Below are 19,132 nucleotides of genomic sequence, written 5' to 3'. Positions count from 1 at the left end.
AAAGTTTGGGGACCCCTGGCTTAGGGCCTTTCCCCACAGCCCTATATCCCAGAATATCAAGGCTGAAAATCCCACAATATCTGCTTTCATATCTGAGTCCACAACTTAGATAATGTGGGATTTCCTGCCTGGATATTCTGGGATATAGGGCTGTGTGTAAAGGCCCTTACTGACCGACTCCCAGTTCCTGGTGGTGCTTCCCATCCCTGGGCCCTCCATTCTCCCTCCTTCCAAACCGCCTTAGAAGGAAAGCCCTCTTTCCTCCCTTTCTCCCTCCCTCTCGGCACTACGTCACGCGCCGCGCAAGAGCCGCAAAGCAGTGCCTTCTTTACGACAGGGTGACAGCCAAAGGGTGCGCCAAGGAACGGCGGCTGAGGAGGCGGAGGGAGAGAGAGAGGGAGGGTGGGCGGAGGCGAGCTCGACGCCTGTCCGTCCGTCCCGACGCGAGCGCTTCCCGTCCCCTCATGCGGCCGTGAGAAGAGGGGGTGGGCGCCCCCCTCCTTCCTTTCCTTCCTTCCTTCCCTCCTTCCTTCCCTCCCGCTCTCTTCTCCCTGAGAGGGACGGGGGAGAAAGCAGAGCGCCCCCTCTTCAGCGCTCGGCCCAGACCCGCCTCCTCTCTCTCCCCCTTCACCGTCGCCCAGGTGCGGAGTCCGGCCCCACAGCAATGGCGTCCAACGCAGCCGAGAGGGAGATTTTCCTCACAGACCTGCAGCAGGTAAAGAGAAAGGAAGAAGCAAAGAAGTGGCGCCCCATCCTTACTTCAGTCCCTCCCTTCCCTCGCCGCCTTTTCCCTCACAGCCTGCCTTGAGACCCCTTCCTCCCTCCCTCTCCCAGCCTCTGGCCCCTTCTCCAGAGGTGAAGCTCCCCTCGAGGCCCCCTTCCTCGCCACTCTGCCCTGGAGTTTAATCTGCTTTGCTGGAGTCTGTGGATTAAGTCTCTGGAGATGGGTGGGTGGGCCCCGGGCGCTTGCTTCCTTCCCCGGTTTCTTGAACTGAAAGTAAAACTTATCCTAGGCCCCTTCCACACAGCTGAATAAAATCCCACATTTTCTGCTTTGAATGGGAATATACAACGGTGTGGACTCAAATAACCCAGTTCAAAGCAGATCTTGTGGGATTTTCTGCCTTGATATTATGGGTTATATGACTGCATGGAAGGCCCCTCAATTCAAAGCAGATATTATGCACACAGCTGAATAAAATCCCACAATATCTGCTTTGAACTGAAATATACAGCAGTGTGGACTCAGATAAACTAGAGCCCTTCCACATAGCTAAATAAAATCCCACATTTTCTGCTTTGAACTGGCATACATGACAGTGTGGACTCAGATAACCCAGTTCAAAGCAGATCTTGTGAAATTTTCTGCCTTTTTTGGTAAACAGTTTATTATAGTTATGGTACATAACAGAACAACAGATCATAGCAGATATAATCAAGTAACAATAATTTTGATATATGCATGCATATCTACATTAGTCAGTCAACCAGTTATTTATGGTATTTAATAATAATAATAGCTACTTTATTTTTGTACCCCATCACCATCTCCCCAAAGGGACTAGTGGTGGCTTACATATGGCACAAGGTGCCTAAAACAACACATAAAATAAACATACAGTACAGTACAAAATAAAACCACCAGTATATAAAACAATAATTTGAACTCAGAACAGCGCCAATAACCTATAGTGTAATCTGTCATAAAAACATGGCCAACTGTGAACAAGAAGAAAGGAAAGATAGTGCAAGTTGTGACTAAGGAACAAGGGAATGGGATAAAAGTGCTGTGCTGTATCATAATTGCAGACCATTGGGCTAGACATTTTCAAAGGCTTGTCTAAACATCCAAATTTTTAATTTCTCCAGAAGGAGAATAGGGTGGGGGCCTGCCTAATCTCCCTGGGAAGTGCATTCCAAAGCCGGGGGGGGGGACACCACCGAGAAGGCCCTCTCCTTCGTCCCCACCAACTGCGCTTGTGATGGTGGCGGGACCGTAAGAAGGGCCTCCCTGGCAGATCTTAACGCTCGCACAGGTACATAGGAGGGGATGCTGTTGCAAATTATGGTACATAACAGATATAATCAGGTAACAATTTAGATATATATATATATATATATATATATATACACACACACACACACACACACACTATCTTTGCCCAGCCACGTGTTGCTGTGGCTTATGGGAATCATTTGTTGGCCAGGTGGAATAGCAGTGAATAGCCTTGCAACCTCAAAGCCTGGCCATTTTCTGGAGTAGCATCCTCAATCAAAGAGCTGCTTTGAAACCTGGCTACTTCCTTAGTATGGGAATCCTTGTTTGGCCAGCTTGAACTGCACTGAATAGTCTTGCAGCTTAAAAGCCTAGCCGCTTTCTACATAGGGCATCCTTTCTAGGCCTGGTTGTATGGGAAAGAGTAGCCTTGTGGCTTCAGAGCTTGGAGGTTTTCTATCTGGGGGAAATCTTGGTTGGCCAGGTTGAATAGCACTGAATAGCCTTGCTGCTTGCAAACGTGGCTGCTTTCTACCTTGCAGAATCCTTGGTTGGCCAGGTTGAATAGCAATTAATAGTCTCAGTGTGGCAGGTATGAATGCTGCAATTAGACACCTTGATTAGCATTTAATGGTCTTGCAGCTTCAAAGCCTGTTTGCTTCCTGCCTGGGAGAATCCTTTGTTGGAAAGTGTTAGCTGGCCCCAATTATTTCCTTTCTGAAATTCCCAATTTCCCTGCTTTCAGAGTGTTGCTCTTTATTTACTGTCCTGGTTTTAGAGATTATATTGTTCTGTATTATTATACCACAATAAATATTTCATATTACAGTAGAGTCTCACTTATCCAACATTCGCTTATCCCGTGTTCTCGATTATCCAGTGCAGTCGGCCTTTTAGTAGTCAGTGTTTTTGTAGTCAATGTTTTCAATACATTGTAATGTTTTGGTGTTAATTTCTAAATACAGTAATTACTACATAGCATCACCGCACATTGAACTACTTTTTCTGTCAAATTTGCTGTATAACATGATGTTTTGGTGCTTAATTTGTAAAATCATAACGTAATTTGACATTCAATAGCCTTTTCCTTAATGCCGTCTTATTATCCAACATATTCGCTTATCCAACGTTCTGCCGGGGTGTTTATGTTGGATAAGTGAGAATCTACTGTATATTTATAATCTTATATTATCTCCTTAGAACTGGATTATATGAGGCTCCTTCTACATAGCTGTATAAAATGCACACTGAAGTGGATTATATGGCAGTGTGGACTCAAGATAATCCAGTTCAAAGCAGATAATATAAGATTGTAAATGGGTAATATAGCTGTGTGGAAGGGCCTTGAGTCTACACTGCCATATAATCCAGTTAAAATCAGATAATCTGTATTTTATAGGCAGTGTGGAAGAGGCCTGATTGAAGAGGCCCTGGGCACCATTAAATGGCTGAGTGGGTTGCTAGGAGACAAAGTGGGTAGGGCTTAGCCTTCTAACTGGCAGCAATGGGAAAGAAACAGTTATTCCTCTCCCTCTAATTAGGACTTTATTTTTCTTGTTTTTTTTTATGTAAAAACACAGTCCGGATGACCATGTCTTTTGTGGCCAAATTTGGTGTGTTTTGATTGTGTACTTTTGTTGTTTAAGTTAAGGGAAAAACTATCAGAACATTATATGTGTGTGTGTGTGTGTGTGTGTGTGTGTGCATATCTACATTAGTCAGTCAACCAGTTATTTCTGACATTGAATGCATTTTAATATCAGTAACTTAACATAAATCATTTCGTCTTGCTATTTCTTCATGTTATACATTATTTTTAGTCTATATTTTCTTCTAATTTATTATTTATATACAGCATAACACACAACATATTACAGACCATACACTCACCTGAAGCCCTTATCCCACACAAAATAAAACCTCTTCCCCACACCCGTGGACCCTTCACCATGACTTCCGACGCTGATGCACTATTTATTTATTTATTTACAGTATTTATATTCAGCCCTTCTCACCCCGAAGGGGACTCAGGATGGATCACATTACACATATAAGGCAAACATTCAATGCCTTAACATAGAACAAAGACAGAAGACAAACGCAGGCTCCGAGCTGGCCTCGAACTCATGACCTCTTGGTCAGAGTGATTTGTTGCAGCTGGCTATGAAGCCTTTAAGCCAGTGGTTCTCAACCTGGAGTCCACAGATATTTTTGGCCTTCAATTCCCTGAAATCCTAACAGCTGGTAATCTGGCTGGGATTTCTGGGAGTTGTAGGCCAAAAACATCTGGGGACCCCAGGTTGAGAACCACTGCTTAAAGCCAATTTATCTATCCTTGTTCATAGGTAAGGTAAAGGGTAAAGGTTTTCTCCTGACACTAAATCTAGTTGAGTCTGACTCTGGGGGTTGGTGCTCATTTCCATTTCTAAGCCAAAGAGCCGGCATTGTCCGTAGACACCTCCAAGGTCATGTGACTGCATGGAGCACTGTTACCTTCCCGCTGGAGTGGTACCTATTGATCTATTCACATTTGCATGTTTTCGAACTGCTAGGTTGGCAGAAGCTGGGGCCAACAGCAGGAGCTCACCCCATTCCCCTGATTCGAACCGCCAACCTTTTTGTCAGCAAGTTCAGCAGCTCAGGAGTTTAATCCACTCTGCCACCGGGGGCTCCTTGTTCATTGTACGTAACCCTAAATTCCGGATGGTGCTTCTCTATGTCACTGACTCTCTATTCAGATACACCATTTTTCAAAAAGTCCTCATTACTTTTGTTCTTCCTATTATCGGTTAGTTTGGCCATTAGCATATATTCCCACATTCTTTCCCTCCAATCCTTTTTAGTTAAACCTTTTCCCCCTTTCCAGTCTTTGGCTATGGTTAATCTTGCCACAGCAAAGCTATATTGGTATATTTCTTGGTCCTTTTGATTATTGTTTTCTCTATGTAAACCTAATAGACACAATCCTGGGCTTTTTTATCTTATTATGTAGTATTTTATTTGTCTTAGTTGCCTTATCTCAAAATGCCTGTATGGTCTCACAGGTCCACCACATATGTAGGAATGTCCCTTTCTGTTTCCTTCACCTCCAACAAATACCTTGTTTTGATTTATCTATTTTTGCCAATGTTGGTGGGGTGATATAGCATCTATAAAACATTTTATATTGATTCTCCCTAATCGATCCAGATAGCGTACATTTTTCTGCCTTGATATTCTGTGTTATATGGCTGTATGGAAAGGCCCCTAGAAAGCAAGCCCCCTCCCCAGTTTCCTTCCCCTCCCTCCCTTCTCCTGGATCTGGAGGAATTTCTTGATGAGGATGGTAGGGAACTTTACAGGAAGGAATGGCTTTCCTTCTTTTCACCTGTGGCCATGACTCTCTTCTCATCCTGACTGAACCGTTGGTTTTTACTCTTTGAAAATAAGTGCTAAAGGAAAGAAACAATTAGCTGTTTGGTGTTTGGAGATGAGCTGGGGGGTTTTTTCCTTCCTTTATCTGGGAGGTCCTTAAATGTTTTAAGCTGAGGATTCAGGTCCCCACGCTCTCCTCTTTCAGAAAACAGAAGCTTTCCTTCTCTTATTCCCATGATCAAAGTTTATTATGGGTTGCTGTGCCTGACAGGAAGTGCCCTCTACTGAAGCTTTCTCACAAACAGTGTTTCCACAACTAGTCACATTTTTCAAAATCCAATTCTTACACAGACAGAAGCTAGGTGAAATCTTTAGAACAGCGGCACAGGCAGCAAAATGAACATAGGGGCATTACCCCTTCCCTTTGCTATCCAAAGCTTCGTGTATTCCAAGTAGACTGGAACGTACTTAGTCCTAACCTTTTTTATACTGGTTTTAAACCACTTCATTGGATATGTTGCAATAGCAGATCCCCAGATTAGCTTAGTGTTTACACCTTATTTTTTTTTGGTTATTTAATATTTAATGTTTGTTTTACTTAAGTGATATTTGTCTTTACTGTTCTAATGTAGTACAAATCCTGTGTAAAATCATACTACGTATTTTTGACATTAATATTGAAATCTGAAATATATACAGAAAGTCTTTATATGGCTGGAGTTACCCTCAAAAATTGTACCTGTTCTGACTTACAAACACATGCAAGTTAAGAATAAACCTATCGAACCTATCTTGATCATAACTTGGAGACTGTCTGTATTTCAATGGGAAGTGTGGTCCTGCTTTTGGCCGATGAGATAATCAAGTTAATTAGGATTGTTGTGTGTGTCATCAAGCCTCCATTTGGGGACCACTGCCATATATGAAATGCTTTGGACCAAAAGTGGTTTGGATTTTGGAGTACCTCTATTTGCTTATAAGTATCTAATGAGATATCTTGGAGATGGGACTCAAGTCTAAACATGAAATTATTTTATTTTCCATATACACATAGCCTGAAGGTCATTTATACACACTTTAATGCTTTTGTGCAGGAAATAAAGTTTGTGTACACTGAACCATCCGAAAACAAAGGTGTCACTATCTCAGCCTCTCGTGTGGACAAGTTCGGATTTCAGCATATTTCGGAATTCTAGATAAGGGATACGCAACCTGCAGTGCCTTTCATATCTTATCTTTCAGTCTGCGCCTGTGCAGACTTATTAAGTCAGAGGTCTTAAACATAACTAACCATTGTATTGTTAATGCATTGCTTTTGAAAGATAGGGAAACTCTGTGTCTCTCCTCTCCTCCTTAGAGCCTTAAGGTATACTGGCATTACCTCTATGTTTTTTATAAACCAGCAACATATACTTAGCAGCTATCTTTGACAGCCATTGAGGATGTAAGGAATGCAATTTTCTGGCTGAGCAAAACCCTTAAGGTTCATTTTTCTGCAACTAGCATCATTATATAGCCTGTGCTCATGTTTTGAGTCACAAATCAAATTCAGCAGTTGGATACTATATTTCATAGCAAAGTGCAACATTTTATACTTGTTTGTACCTCATGCAAATAAAAAGAGACTTTCAGAATAAGAAATTGTATTGCTGTCTAGGACTATACTGTATATCAAATATTGCTGAAACATAATTACTATAAGGAAAGTGTAGATTTATATTTACCACTCATCATAAGATATCTCATAGGTAGATCTCAAGAGTTCTTCAATGTACTGTCTAATGGGAAAGTGACTGGAGGCCAAGGCAGCCTTTTGACACCTTCCAACTGTCAATACATTTTAAAGCAGTATAGGATGTTGTTGGAAAGGTTACAAAATAGTCTCTGGTACTTGTGATAAATTTCCTAGCAATATGGAAAGTTCTGGAGGAATACAACTTACTGCTTTTTATTCAAAGGTTTATGTGCATATTAATATTAATTCTGTGTTGCAATGGCTTTTTCTTTTGTATGCACTTGTATTGCTTTAACAGTTCTGTCTTTTTCTCCCTATGGAATAAGTCAAAATATTAGTATAAAAATCCAGTGCCAGTTTTCTACACAACATATGGTGTTGCAAGATGAAGCATACTGTGCATTTTACACATATTTCCCCCCAGAATTTGATAGTGCACAGAAGGTAGAAAGAAGGGAAGCGTTTTTTTAAAAGGCTGAGGTGTCTGAGCTAAGAAGGAAAGTGTTGATGGGGTGTGTGGGTTAAAACAGTCATTGGGTAAGTGTAGGACAGGGAGAAGGCCCACTCACATATTGTCACTCTCTCCTAAAAATGATGGAGGAAAAGAGAGGAAAATACAAGTATTATCCAGTAAACTACAATGCTGTTAGAAAATACAATACTAATAAAAAGATAAAAATGTTGTAATCTATTACAAGAAAAATTGTACAGGTGATCAAGAGTATAGAACGGGAAAATACTTTGTGCCAAGCAGAAGTCAGATAAGTAAGGGAAGGGTTTCATTATGATTTTGGGGGATATTTTCTGTACACATTTGAATAGTTATACACATAGAAAAGGACTTGATTGGCTCTATCTCTTTATTTATAGTGAGCAGGAATCTTATTCAGGCATTTAAAGTTAACAAAGCCTCTGACAAATAAGCTTCTTTTTACCAAGTTTTTTTTTCTGCCTGCTAGGCTACTCTTTTCATTCTTGTCCTCTGTTTAGCTGGAAGTTTTTAAATAGTAGCAGGCTGGTGAAGGACTGAAGAAACCCATTTTCATTTGCCAGGTAGCAGCAGTAAACAGTTCCATAAGGCTTGAATTCTGGGAAAGAATGGGCTACTTTTCATCCAAATCTATCTTCCTACAACTGGCAGAATATCTTCAAGTGACTCTACAATCTTTCCTTTTGTAGTGAAACAGAAAGAAGAGTAGGCAGTGAATTAGCCTGCTTTGCCAGCTAACCCTAGCCCATTTTTTAAAAGCATATATCTGTGAGTATAGCTACCAAAATGGAAATCATAAGAAAAGTAATGGCTGGTGAAAGAAAATGCCATCTCTGGATTCATTTGGAAGAAGCAGGTAGTTTGTGGAAATTTCAAAATGTTTTTCTTACTTCTTCATGGCATAACTAATCTAGTTATTACATTTTACATATACATATTGTTAGTTTTGAATAAAAACCTTAATTAAACACATTGAACTGCCTCTCCTTTTTTGTGATGTAGGAGGTTGCCTTTATTCGGTCTATGCTATTTCAACTTCTGTTTCAAGATTTTCTATTACAGAAGTAATGTCCTGAAACAAATTTATTTCATTAATTGAAGCATACCTGTATGTAGTATATGTTACAGGAAGATTGAGTGAATTATGTTACACCCAAATGGCTATCCAATTGGTTGACTTGTTAACACTTAGTAAAAGTAGCTATATAACATTACAGTGCAGTAGTTATATAACATTACAGTACGACTCCCTATGTGGGCAGAACTGATATCTCGGGGTTCATTTATCCACATCTGTCAAAATATGTCCTCTGTTTATGTTTTCTTAGTCCTCCAGCATGATTCTGTGATATTCTTGGGCCAGAAGTCCTTTATTTTAATCGGGTTCACTATTATTGTATATCTCATCCATGATGTTCCAGCCACCAAAGTGACATGTGAGATAAAATGTAGCCCCATCACTTAGCAGTAGTTAAGGACAGGAAACACCCAATGGACTTAGATGTTTCCCTGTCTTACTGCCTAACCCTTTTGATTGTCTTTTTGCCTTGCCCTCTTTCTTTTCCCCCTTTGGAGCATTTTCACTTAACTCTTATTGGCATCAGCCACAATTTGAAACCATGATAATGTACATAAATGTGTGTATGCATGCGCACACTGAGCAATTTTGAATATAATGCTGATGATTAATTGTATTATGAAGACAAGCTTCAAAGTATTGGATTTGCACAATTTTCCCACCCTGTCTGCCACCACAAGCCAGGCTATAAGGAGGATCAAATGTTTCCATTTCCTTCCATTTTAGATAGCCTCTAATACACTAAGCCTATGAGGTACCCTCTTCCATTTTAAAATAACCATATTGCAGTTTATTGTTGAAATCCTAATACTTTGATCTCAACTGTAGTTAATGCAATGTGTTGTCAAAGGCTTTCATGGTCGGGATCACAGGGTTGTTGTATGTTTTCCGGGCTGTCTGGCCATGTTCTAGAAGTATTCTCTCCTGACGTTTTGTCCACATCTATGGCAGGCATCCATGTAGTTAATGCATTTCTTCAATTTTGAGACACACTTTTTCCCTATACACACTTCTCTAAAAATGGGGTGCATTTTAGAGTTGCAGGAGTATCTGATGTATTTTTCTTGTTGGTAGTAGATGTGTCTTACAAGCAATGATATCTAACAATTGAAGAAATACAGTATTTGAAATAATTTGTCTTGATGAACCAATTTAAAGCTATTTTCACTGACTCTTGTTAAAATTAACTTCAGTTCATTGTGTTAGAATGATATGATAAACAGTTAATTAAAAATAGAAGAGGCTTCTAAAGTTACTGTTACGATGCTGGGAAGGGAGAACTTGCCATCCCAAAGCTCAGTTGTTCTCATAGCACTAAATTGTGGCTTATTGTTACAGGGAAACCAGTTTGCTGTATATTTTCAGGTGTTAATTATGAATATTCTATATAAAAATTATAAAAGAGTGGACACTAATGATCTAATATCTGAAAGGATACTTAAAATTATCTGTATCTCACTGCATTGGCATTCAGATATAAGTACATTCGTTGTAGCTCTAGGAAACTGTCCAGTAAGTTGGACCATAGCTGTGCCAGTAACTGACCTAGGGACAGGGGTAGTCCCCAAGTGAATAGAAGTTTCTCCCTTATTTAGACACACTCTTGTAAACTTATTTATTATAGACCCTTTTCTTTTAAAAAAAACTCTCTTCAGTGCAGTGCTTTATAGCTCGGTTTATGCAGCAACATTTGTCATAATTAAATGACCAAACAGAAAGAAAGGAGATTTTGTTAATATTACAGTGTTAACAATTTGCAATTGCTATTAGAAATAAATCATTATCTCAAGATATTTTTAACAAGAAAATATATTTTTGAAAGCTTCTATGTTTTACAATGTATCAGTGATCAGGTACATTTAAGCATCAGTATCAAGGCATAAATATGAAAATCAAATACACATTAAGCTCAAGCAATCGAGGTGCAGTCTAACAACTACTGGAGAACTATTGGAGGATTAGAAGTGTTCAACTGAAAAAAAAACTCTTGCCCAGATTTTGCTTTGTTTGCCAAAATTAGATATACATCCATATTCATATATTTGATTATTAGAATGATTTTTAAGCTTTCTATGCAGGCAACTAGGGAAAAGTTTTTACTGTGTTCAGGATCTTACAATACATTTGGTTATGCAACACCTGCAGAATCTGGATTTTCTTTCCTTCTACTGCTACCTTTGGTTCCAAAACATTGTTTCAGAGGGGTTTCCTACCATCTGAAGAAGGCTTTTAGGCTTCATGGGGCACTGCATGAAGAAGTAAATTATTGAGGTCAAGTCCAGTATTGAATTCTGTTTCATAATGTTTCAAAGTGTTCGTTATCTTTAAAGGCATGGTATCTTTTGACATTTTAAAAATCTTTAAAAATATATTAAGGAATTTGAGACAGACAATGCAGTTATTACTAGAATTTTTGGGTAATATTGTTGTATTAGATGACCTCATAGGTTAACCAACTGTATATTACCAGTTTCTGCTTTGTACTCTTTTTCCATAAGGAAAAGAGAATTTCATTTCTGAAATTCCTCAAAGTTGGGTAGATCGCTTGTATTTTGTCCAAATAAGCTGCTTTTGAATTTATTCTGAAGTCCTGTATTTTATTTTTTTGTTGCTTAATGCTTAATATTTCTCAGATGGAAATCTGAAACAGAAGTAAATAAAGAAGCACCTATGGGAATACATAGGGGAGTATCAATCTCTTCATCATCATCTGTGTCTTTTGTTTGGAAAAGCATAATTGCTGGATAAATTTGAAACTGAATTAACCTCTGACTACTAACTTTGCTATGAAAACATGACTGGTTTCCTACTCTGGATTGTATAGTCAAAGCTTAAGGTATAGTTTTCCCATTTCAATGAAATGGAAAATATTGGTTTAATAAACCAATGAGGTATTGAATTTTCATGCATTTAAAATGAAAGGGTATAAGGGCATAAGGATTGTTCTTACTTAATTAATGGGTTTTAATATTTGTGTGGTTTTCAACGGTTGGTTTTAATGTACAGTAGAGTCTCACTTATCCAAGCTAAACGGGCCGGCAGAACCTTGGATAAGCGAATATCTTGGATAATAAGGAGGGATTAAGGAAAAGCCTATTAAACATCAAATTAAGTTATGATTTTACAAATTAAGCACCAAAACATCATGTTTTACAACAAATTTGACAGAAAAAGCAGTTGAATACGCAGTAATGTTATGTTGTAATTACTGTATTTACGAATTTAGCACCAAAATATCACGATATATTGAAAACATTGACTACAAAAATGGCTTGGATAATCCAGAAACTTGGATAAGTGAGGCTTAGATAAGTGAGACTCTATTGTATATGTTTATTTGCTGAATGTATATTTGTATGGCATTGAATTGTTGCCTATATATATGTGAGCTGGTCTGAGTCCCCTTTGGGGTGAGGAGGGTGGGTTATAAATACGGCAAATAAATGATAAATAAATAAATAGTTTAATAATCCAAATTTCATAAAAGCCCCATTTACTCTGGCTGCTTAATTCAATTCGAATTAAATGGTTGCAGCTTGAAACTGCTGCACCCAGACAACAAGTACCCACAAAAGCATACAAAAGAAAGCCCTTAATGCGCATTGGTGCTCACTGGTTTGTTTGATCACCATCCGGGCCTCAAACTAGTTCCAGGATATCCTATGTAATCGCATGCACAACAAAACTACTTTCTTCAATACCAGTTTGAAACTTTATCAAATGATCAGTGTAAATGAGGCTTAGATGTCAGTTTTAAATCAGCCCTAAAGGCTTCAGATGACAGGCAGGTCTTGGATCTGAAAATGTTGGACTGCTGTTCTAGGGGAAGTAAGGGAGGTATAAAATTTGTGAATAATATGAGAGTGTGAATAGATGGTTCAGCCCAGAAAATCTAAATGCATTAAAAAAAATAAGATGTATGAAACAATTGATACATATTTAATTTAGACATATATATAACTAATTTTAATTCAAGGCATGCTACTTATAGAAATAGCTGGTATTTAAAAGCTTGCATTGGTTTTTGATAGGTTCTAAAGTTAGAAGCAGCTCTGGAAAAGTAAGAGTAGTGTAAATCAAACATGCCTGACTACTGTAGCATTCTTGAATTGTTGCCCATGTAGAACTCTGTAATCTCCTTTAATGGAGAGATATTTTCTTTGATAGCAAAGTTTGTTTGTTTGATAGACCAAGTTTTATCCCAAGATGGTAACTGTCGTTTTTTTTTAACTTGGAAATTACCAACCTTTAGGGAGGGAATCATCTAGACCTATTCTCTTCTGTTCTTTGGTTTGTATCCACTTTAATCCATATTTTTAGAGTGTGAATACTTCAAATCAAAAATAGTTGCTATTTTAAGCACAAAGATTGTGAATGTAGTTTAATATTGAGTGTTTACTTAGAACCATTCAGAGCATATTTTAAGGCCTCATTGGTGGAATCTAAAAATTCTCTCAACTAAGTAACACTGTCATTGGTAGAATTATCTCCTTGGTGGAATTCTCCTTGTAGGATGTTACTATCATCATAAAAAGGCAGAGAAAAACCACTTTCCAATCCTTCCTGCAGTCCTGAAAGTCTACCCCAGGGGACTGGCTGGTTGGTTAGTTATTAAACTTAATGAGTAAACACGCATAAAATCCAGCCATTTTCTGGAAATTTCTAGTTTCCTCTCAGACGGGAATCTACTGTTGATTGAAAAAACTCACTTGTACTTCTAGTAGAGATCATTTTCATAGCAATCCTGTCAGAATTGGAAGGAAATGACAACCTTTTGTGTATATTTCCTTACTATTCATTTTTATTGGTAATTAGTACTGTATTTTATTGATTTTTAAATTGGATAATGTGTTGTTTTTATCTCAACTGATTGTTTAATTTGTAGATGTAATTTGCCTTTATGTCTTATGGCACTTGTATGTACTTCTGTAAGCCACCCCGAGTCCTTCTGGGAGATGGTGGTGAGGTTTAAATAAAGCTATTAGAAGTGAAATAGGAGAATGCCAAAATTGTATCTTCTCTTCCTACTGTTGAAAAAAAGTAATCAGTTCCATGGATATAGGGAGCTCTTCACCTACTATCTGAGGCAGGAGTAAAATGCCACTCTCTACAGCAGTGGTTCTCAACCTGTGGGTCCCTAGATGTTTTGGCCTTCAATTCCCAGAAATCCTAACAGCTGGTAAACTGGCTGGAATTTCTGGGAATTGTAGGCCAAAACACCTGGGGACCCACAGGTTGAGAACTACTGCTCTACAGCATCTCTACTCCAACCAGTTTCTCACTTGGCAGACACCCAACTTACCCATCCAGGGAGGGAGGAAGAAGTGAACACCACCAGAGAGGCAACATCACTCCTCAAATGGTGAAGGCACAGGTGATGACAGCCACAGGCATTGCAGCTAGATTGCTGTTAGCAGCCATCTCTTAGTTGACCATGAGGGCTTTTGAGTGCCTGGCTGTCAAAAAATGACTGGGAAGATTATTAGTGCTATAGTAAAGGTAAAGATTTTCCCCAGACGTTAAGTCTAGTTGTGTCTGACTCTGGGGGTTGGTGCTCATCTCCATTTCTAAGCCAAAGAGCCGACATTGTCCGTAGATACCTCCAAGGTCATGTGGCCGGCATGACTGCATGGAGCGCTTCCTAGAACCTCGGGAAATAACTACTTTGTACAGAAATTGATGCTGCTGGCAGGAATGTGAGGTCTTTGGCTGCCATGACCTGTGCTTCACTGTCTTGAGCAGTAAATGCTGCCACAATATCATACTTCTCTCTGGATATGCAGGTAGACAGTTGTTTGGGCAACTGGCCAGGGGGAAAGCAAGGGACAAGCCACACTCATTTATTCCTCCTTGGGTGGTTGGTACCGTTTCTTTATCTCCCTCCAGGAGGTAGGCTTGTGGCACTACCAGGTGTATGTGACTGCTTCTAGCTCAGTGGTTCTCAACCTGGGGTCCCCAGATGTTTTTGACCTTCAATTCCCAGAAATCCTAACTTCTGATAAAATGGCTGGGATTTCTGGGAGATGTAGGCCAAAAGGATCTGGGGAACCCCAGGTTGAGAACCACTGTTCTAGCTTAAGCATGCTTACATTTCCTACACATACCCAGGAAGTGGTTGCTAGATGGTTTTGCGTTTTCTACTGTTGTTGGCTATACTTGTTACTCAGTGTAATGAAGTGTCAGGGTGTTTCTAGCTGCAAACCAGGTAGTTCTGGAGATCTACCTTATGTACTTATGTACAACTCCAGAAATTCTAGTATAAATTCAACCTAAAAAACCTGGTTTGGCTTATGCATGAGTCAGTGTGAGATGCTATACCTGAACACTTATCAAAAAAGGGGAACCATCCGCTGGTTAAAAAAGATTTTAAAGAAGTGACATGGTTACATTACCTTCAGATAAGAGGACATTTTAATTCAGACCAAAAACTGGGTTTTGGAAAAAAAGGGTGACTTCTGGGAGACTGTATTATCGTCAGAAAATAAATTAATAACTAAATTCTATAACAAATTGTTGGAATGGGCAACTGAACGGAACAAGTTAAAAGCTCAGTGGTCAGTTGGGCCAAAAATATAGGAAGACCGATCCTCCTATCAGAATGGGAGGAGGTCTGGACAAGAAGAATGAGATTTACATATGCTACAGATTTAAAAGAAAATTGTTTAAAAATGATCCACAGGTGGTATCTGACCCCAAAAAAGTTAAGTATAATGTATAAACAATCTAATGATAAATGTTGGAAATGTAAAACCAAAGAGGGAACATTTTATCATTGTTGGTGGACGTGTGCAAAAGCAAAAGAATTCTGGAATATGGTACACAATGAAAGCCAAAAAATACTAAGACTGAACTACCCAATTAAACCGGAGATCTATCTTTTGGGTATTTTGGATAAGGACATTTTTAATGACATTAATAAAGAAAAGATAATAACCTTCCTATCAACAGCAGCAAGAATGGTTTATGCAAAGATGTGGAAGCAGGAAAATAGTCCTGAGAGAGAGGACTGGTTAAATAAAGTATGGGAAATAAAGGATATGGATCAATTAACGTTCCTATTGAAAAAGAACACTGGCAAGGGAGTAAAAAAGACTGACTGGTCAGCATTTGAAGAACATATGAAGACAATGTATAATCCTTAAGAGAAAAAATAAAATCAAAAATTTTACAAACAAAAGGGAGAGAACTGAAAATAAACAGACTTGAAGAACAATGGACAGGAATAAGAGATGAATGGAAGCTCAAACGCTTTTTTCCCTCTTTTTCTCCTTTTCTCTCTCTCCCCCCCTTTTTTTTCTTTTACAAACTTTTCTATAAATAATGTTCCCACTCTTTCGTTGTACAAATATTTAGAAAATCTTTAATAAAAAGTATTTTTTTTAAAAAAAAAAAAGGGGGGGCATCTGCTTCTCTGACTAGAGTGGAGAAAGGCAAGAACTTAGTTCATCCTGGTAGCACCTAAAGGAAGCACCAATCCCCTCTAATATCTCAGTTGTGGCTCAGTTTCTAGCCTTTTTTCATGTCTGAATGGTAAATTATAGCTGTGGTGGCCAGGCTAGCCCTAGAGGCAGCATTGCTTTGCACTCTCTGTGAAATGACCCTCAACATATCCATGGGTCATATCTAGTTCCATAATTTTGGGCTCAAAACCTACCTTTGGCTTATATATGATGTCAACATATACATGAGTGTACATCATATAGGAATCAGCCAATAGCAGACCCAGCCATGTACTTATGAGAGAGAATGTACTATCAAACCCTGTGTTCAATTTGCACAGTATAGTGGTTGGTGCCAACTATTGTAGGCAAACCAAGTAACTCACATTAATTAGATATCATTTCTTTCTTTTTAAAAATAAATACCTGTCTTGTAATAGAAGTTTAAAATTCTCACATCAAATAGTGCATTTATAATAATCAAGTATGTACTAGGTGAAGTTCATTGTGGCTTACTAAATTTGGTGAAGACTTGAAAGGCTTTCCTGTCACTAAATGGTTATATCTCCCTTTTCAAAACATGTTCAGTAGTGCCAGTATTCTTCCAGATGCAATTCAAAGTGTTGATTATGATATATAAAGTCCTAATGGCTCATGACTGAGAGCCCCAGTCTCCCTATATGTGCTTTATGATAATTGAGGAAGGGCATTCTCTCCATCCCATCATATTACCACGGTCATCTAATGAGGATACAGGGAAGAAGCTTCTTGGTGGCTGCTACTCGGGAATGGCCCTTCTTGCTGACAAAGTCCCTCTCTGCTCTCTTTTCTATTTTAAAAAATGCCTTCAGCCTTTCACTCAATGCTTTCCTAACTGTGTCTCATGGCACATTAGTGTTTTGCCTGCAGTATATAGGTGTGTCAAAGAAACACAACGAGAAATCTTGTAAATATGTGAAATAAGCAATATCAGCTTGCTTACATTTTTACGCAGCAAAGGTTCTGATTAATATGGTGCAATAGTAGAATAATAGAATCATAGAGTTGGAAGAGACCTCATGGGCTATCCAGTCCAACCCACTGCCAAGAAGCAGGAAAACCGCATTCAAAGCACCCCTGACAGATGGCCATCCAGTATCTGTGTATGCACACTGCAGTCAAGGGATCATACAGCTACTGCGCAGTACACACAGAAATGCCTTTTAGCTTATGAAAGATATTTCCAAGCCATCATCTTTATCATCTGTACCATGTTTAAATCTGAACTCCGTTAGGACAAATGAGTTATTATGTACATGTGGCCCCATTGGCCATGTCTAGGAAACAGCTGTAGAGATCCATATAAATCCATGCTTTTTAATATACATCAATATTTTCTCAAAAGGTTGATCAGTTTATGTGCTCAAAACCTTTTATAGTTTGGCTCAGAAACAGTTAAAGAAGGACAATTGCATAGCCTGACGTGGTAATTTACCTTTTTTTGTTCATGGCACTTTCAGAACTGAGACTAGTTAAGGTAAATTTCCTTATACAAGCAGTCCCCGAGTTACAAATGACTCATAGTTAAGAACAGGGGTTAGACAACAGGAAGTGAGAGAAATTACCCCTATGAAGGGAAATTCACTTCTGAAAGAGTCATGATTGGGAAAAGGTGTTTCAGCTGAAGTTCTGTCACCAATCCTTGTTTCCACAACAAGCCAGATTTTTCAAAATCTAATTATTACAGGGACAGAAAGTGAGTTGAAATCTTCTATACAAAACCTATATTGTTTGTAACTTGGGGTCTGCCTGTATAAGATAAACTAGATATCCTACTCTGAGCAAATCCAAACAGAAATCTTTATGAAATGCTTTTATTGTTTCTATAAAGGCTTAATGCTTACTTATATGTAGGTTTATAAAGTTGTCTTGCATTTTAAAATATAAGTGTTTTAGAATACATTCTGTTTGTAGATGTGTAGAACACTTCCTGGGTAAATTGAGATGCTGAATATGCATTCAACATAGATGGTATATTGGTATATTTTACATACACTTCTTATAAAGTTCAGTGGCCTGATATGTTTCATTAAATTCACTCCAACACAGTACATTGGTGAAATCCAGTGAATGAATCAGAAATCATTATATGTCTTGAAAGTCTCTATGCCAGTTATTCCAGTTGTGGTGAACTTGCAGGTGTGCTAGCATCAGTCATGAATGAATCCACAGAGCATATATCTCAGAGAAAAAGGAAATGCAAAGAAGTAATTGCATCCCTAACAATGGGAAGAATGGAATGCCAGTTTGTTACTGCAAGAGGATTCAGGTATGATCAGAAGGCCAGAAGAAGATGGCATAATGGATGAGGTATTACTGGAGAAGAGCCTTCTTTGAGCTATTGCTTTAAAAAAGTGGATAGCAGAACCAATAAATAATTTTATGTGATAGATTTTGGATTTTGGAAGAGGATTGGATATGCAAAAATCAACTTGCTTGAAGGCAATCCGATCATTTTCTAACCCATTTGCATGTGGGAAATGGTGAAGTTCATTCTCAGTTTGATAGGTACGGCTGTGTAATATGGCCTTGAAGTTCATTGAAACAGGAGTTTCCTGAGTTACAAGAATGACTGCTTTTTTTTTTTTTTTTGGCTTAATCCACTAATATGCTTTTCCCCCTGGGATTTTTTTTAAGTTGGTACTTCTTGTACACTAAAACAGGTGCAACCAGAAATATTGATTCTTGTCCAGCAGGTTTTTAAAATGTGTAATACATTTGTTCCTTTTGACCACAGTGTCTAGAAACAGATCACTCAAAATGTGTCTAGTTTGTAAAATTTACTTCTTAAGTAGACCTTAAATATCCAAACCAACCACACCTGAATCCTTTGTACTGGCATACAGAAATTAAACGTGTTTCTCCTGCTCTGGTAGTTTGAAGCACTTGAGTATATTTTTAAAAGAAAAAATTGAATTGAAGAAAATTAAGTTGCTTCTTTACATTTAAGGTTATCATTTATATGTATGGTAAAAAGGATAGTAAGCAGTATTTTAACCTT

The 19,132-nt window shown here is 38.5% G+C and overlaps 1 protein-coding gene across 1 annotated transcript in view; it reads left to right on the top strand.

Annotated features, from left to right (window-relative positions):
- Positions 1-330: 330 nt before the first annotated feature.
- The window catches only part of pkn2 (protein kinase N2), a 79,874-nt gene continuing 61,072 nt past the window's right edge, over positions 331-19,132 (top strand). Inside the window, exon 1 of the mRNA XM_062978039.1 lies at positions 331-715. Coding sequence (XP_062834109.1) covers positions 665-715 — 51 coding nt within the window. The 5' untranslated portion in view covers positions 331-664. The remainder of the gene's footprint in view (positions 716-19,132) is intronic.

Source organism: Anolis carolinensis, chromosome 4 (genome assembly GCF_035594765.1).
Source record: "Anolis carolinensis isolate JA03-04 chromosome 4, rAnoCar3.1.pri, whole genome shotgun sequence".
NCBI lineage: Eukaryota > Metazoa > Chordata > Lepidosauria > Squamata > Dactyloidae > Anolis > Anolis carolinensis.
Note: the sequence above shows the minus strand (reverse complement) of the source record. Positions and strands in the feature narration are given on the sequence as shown.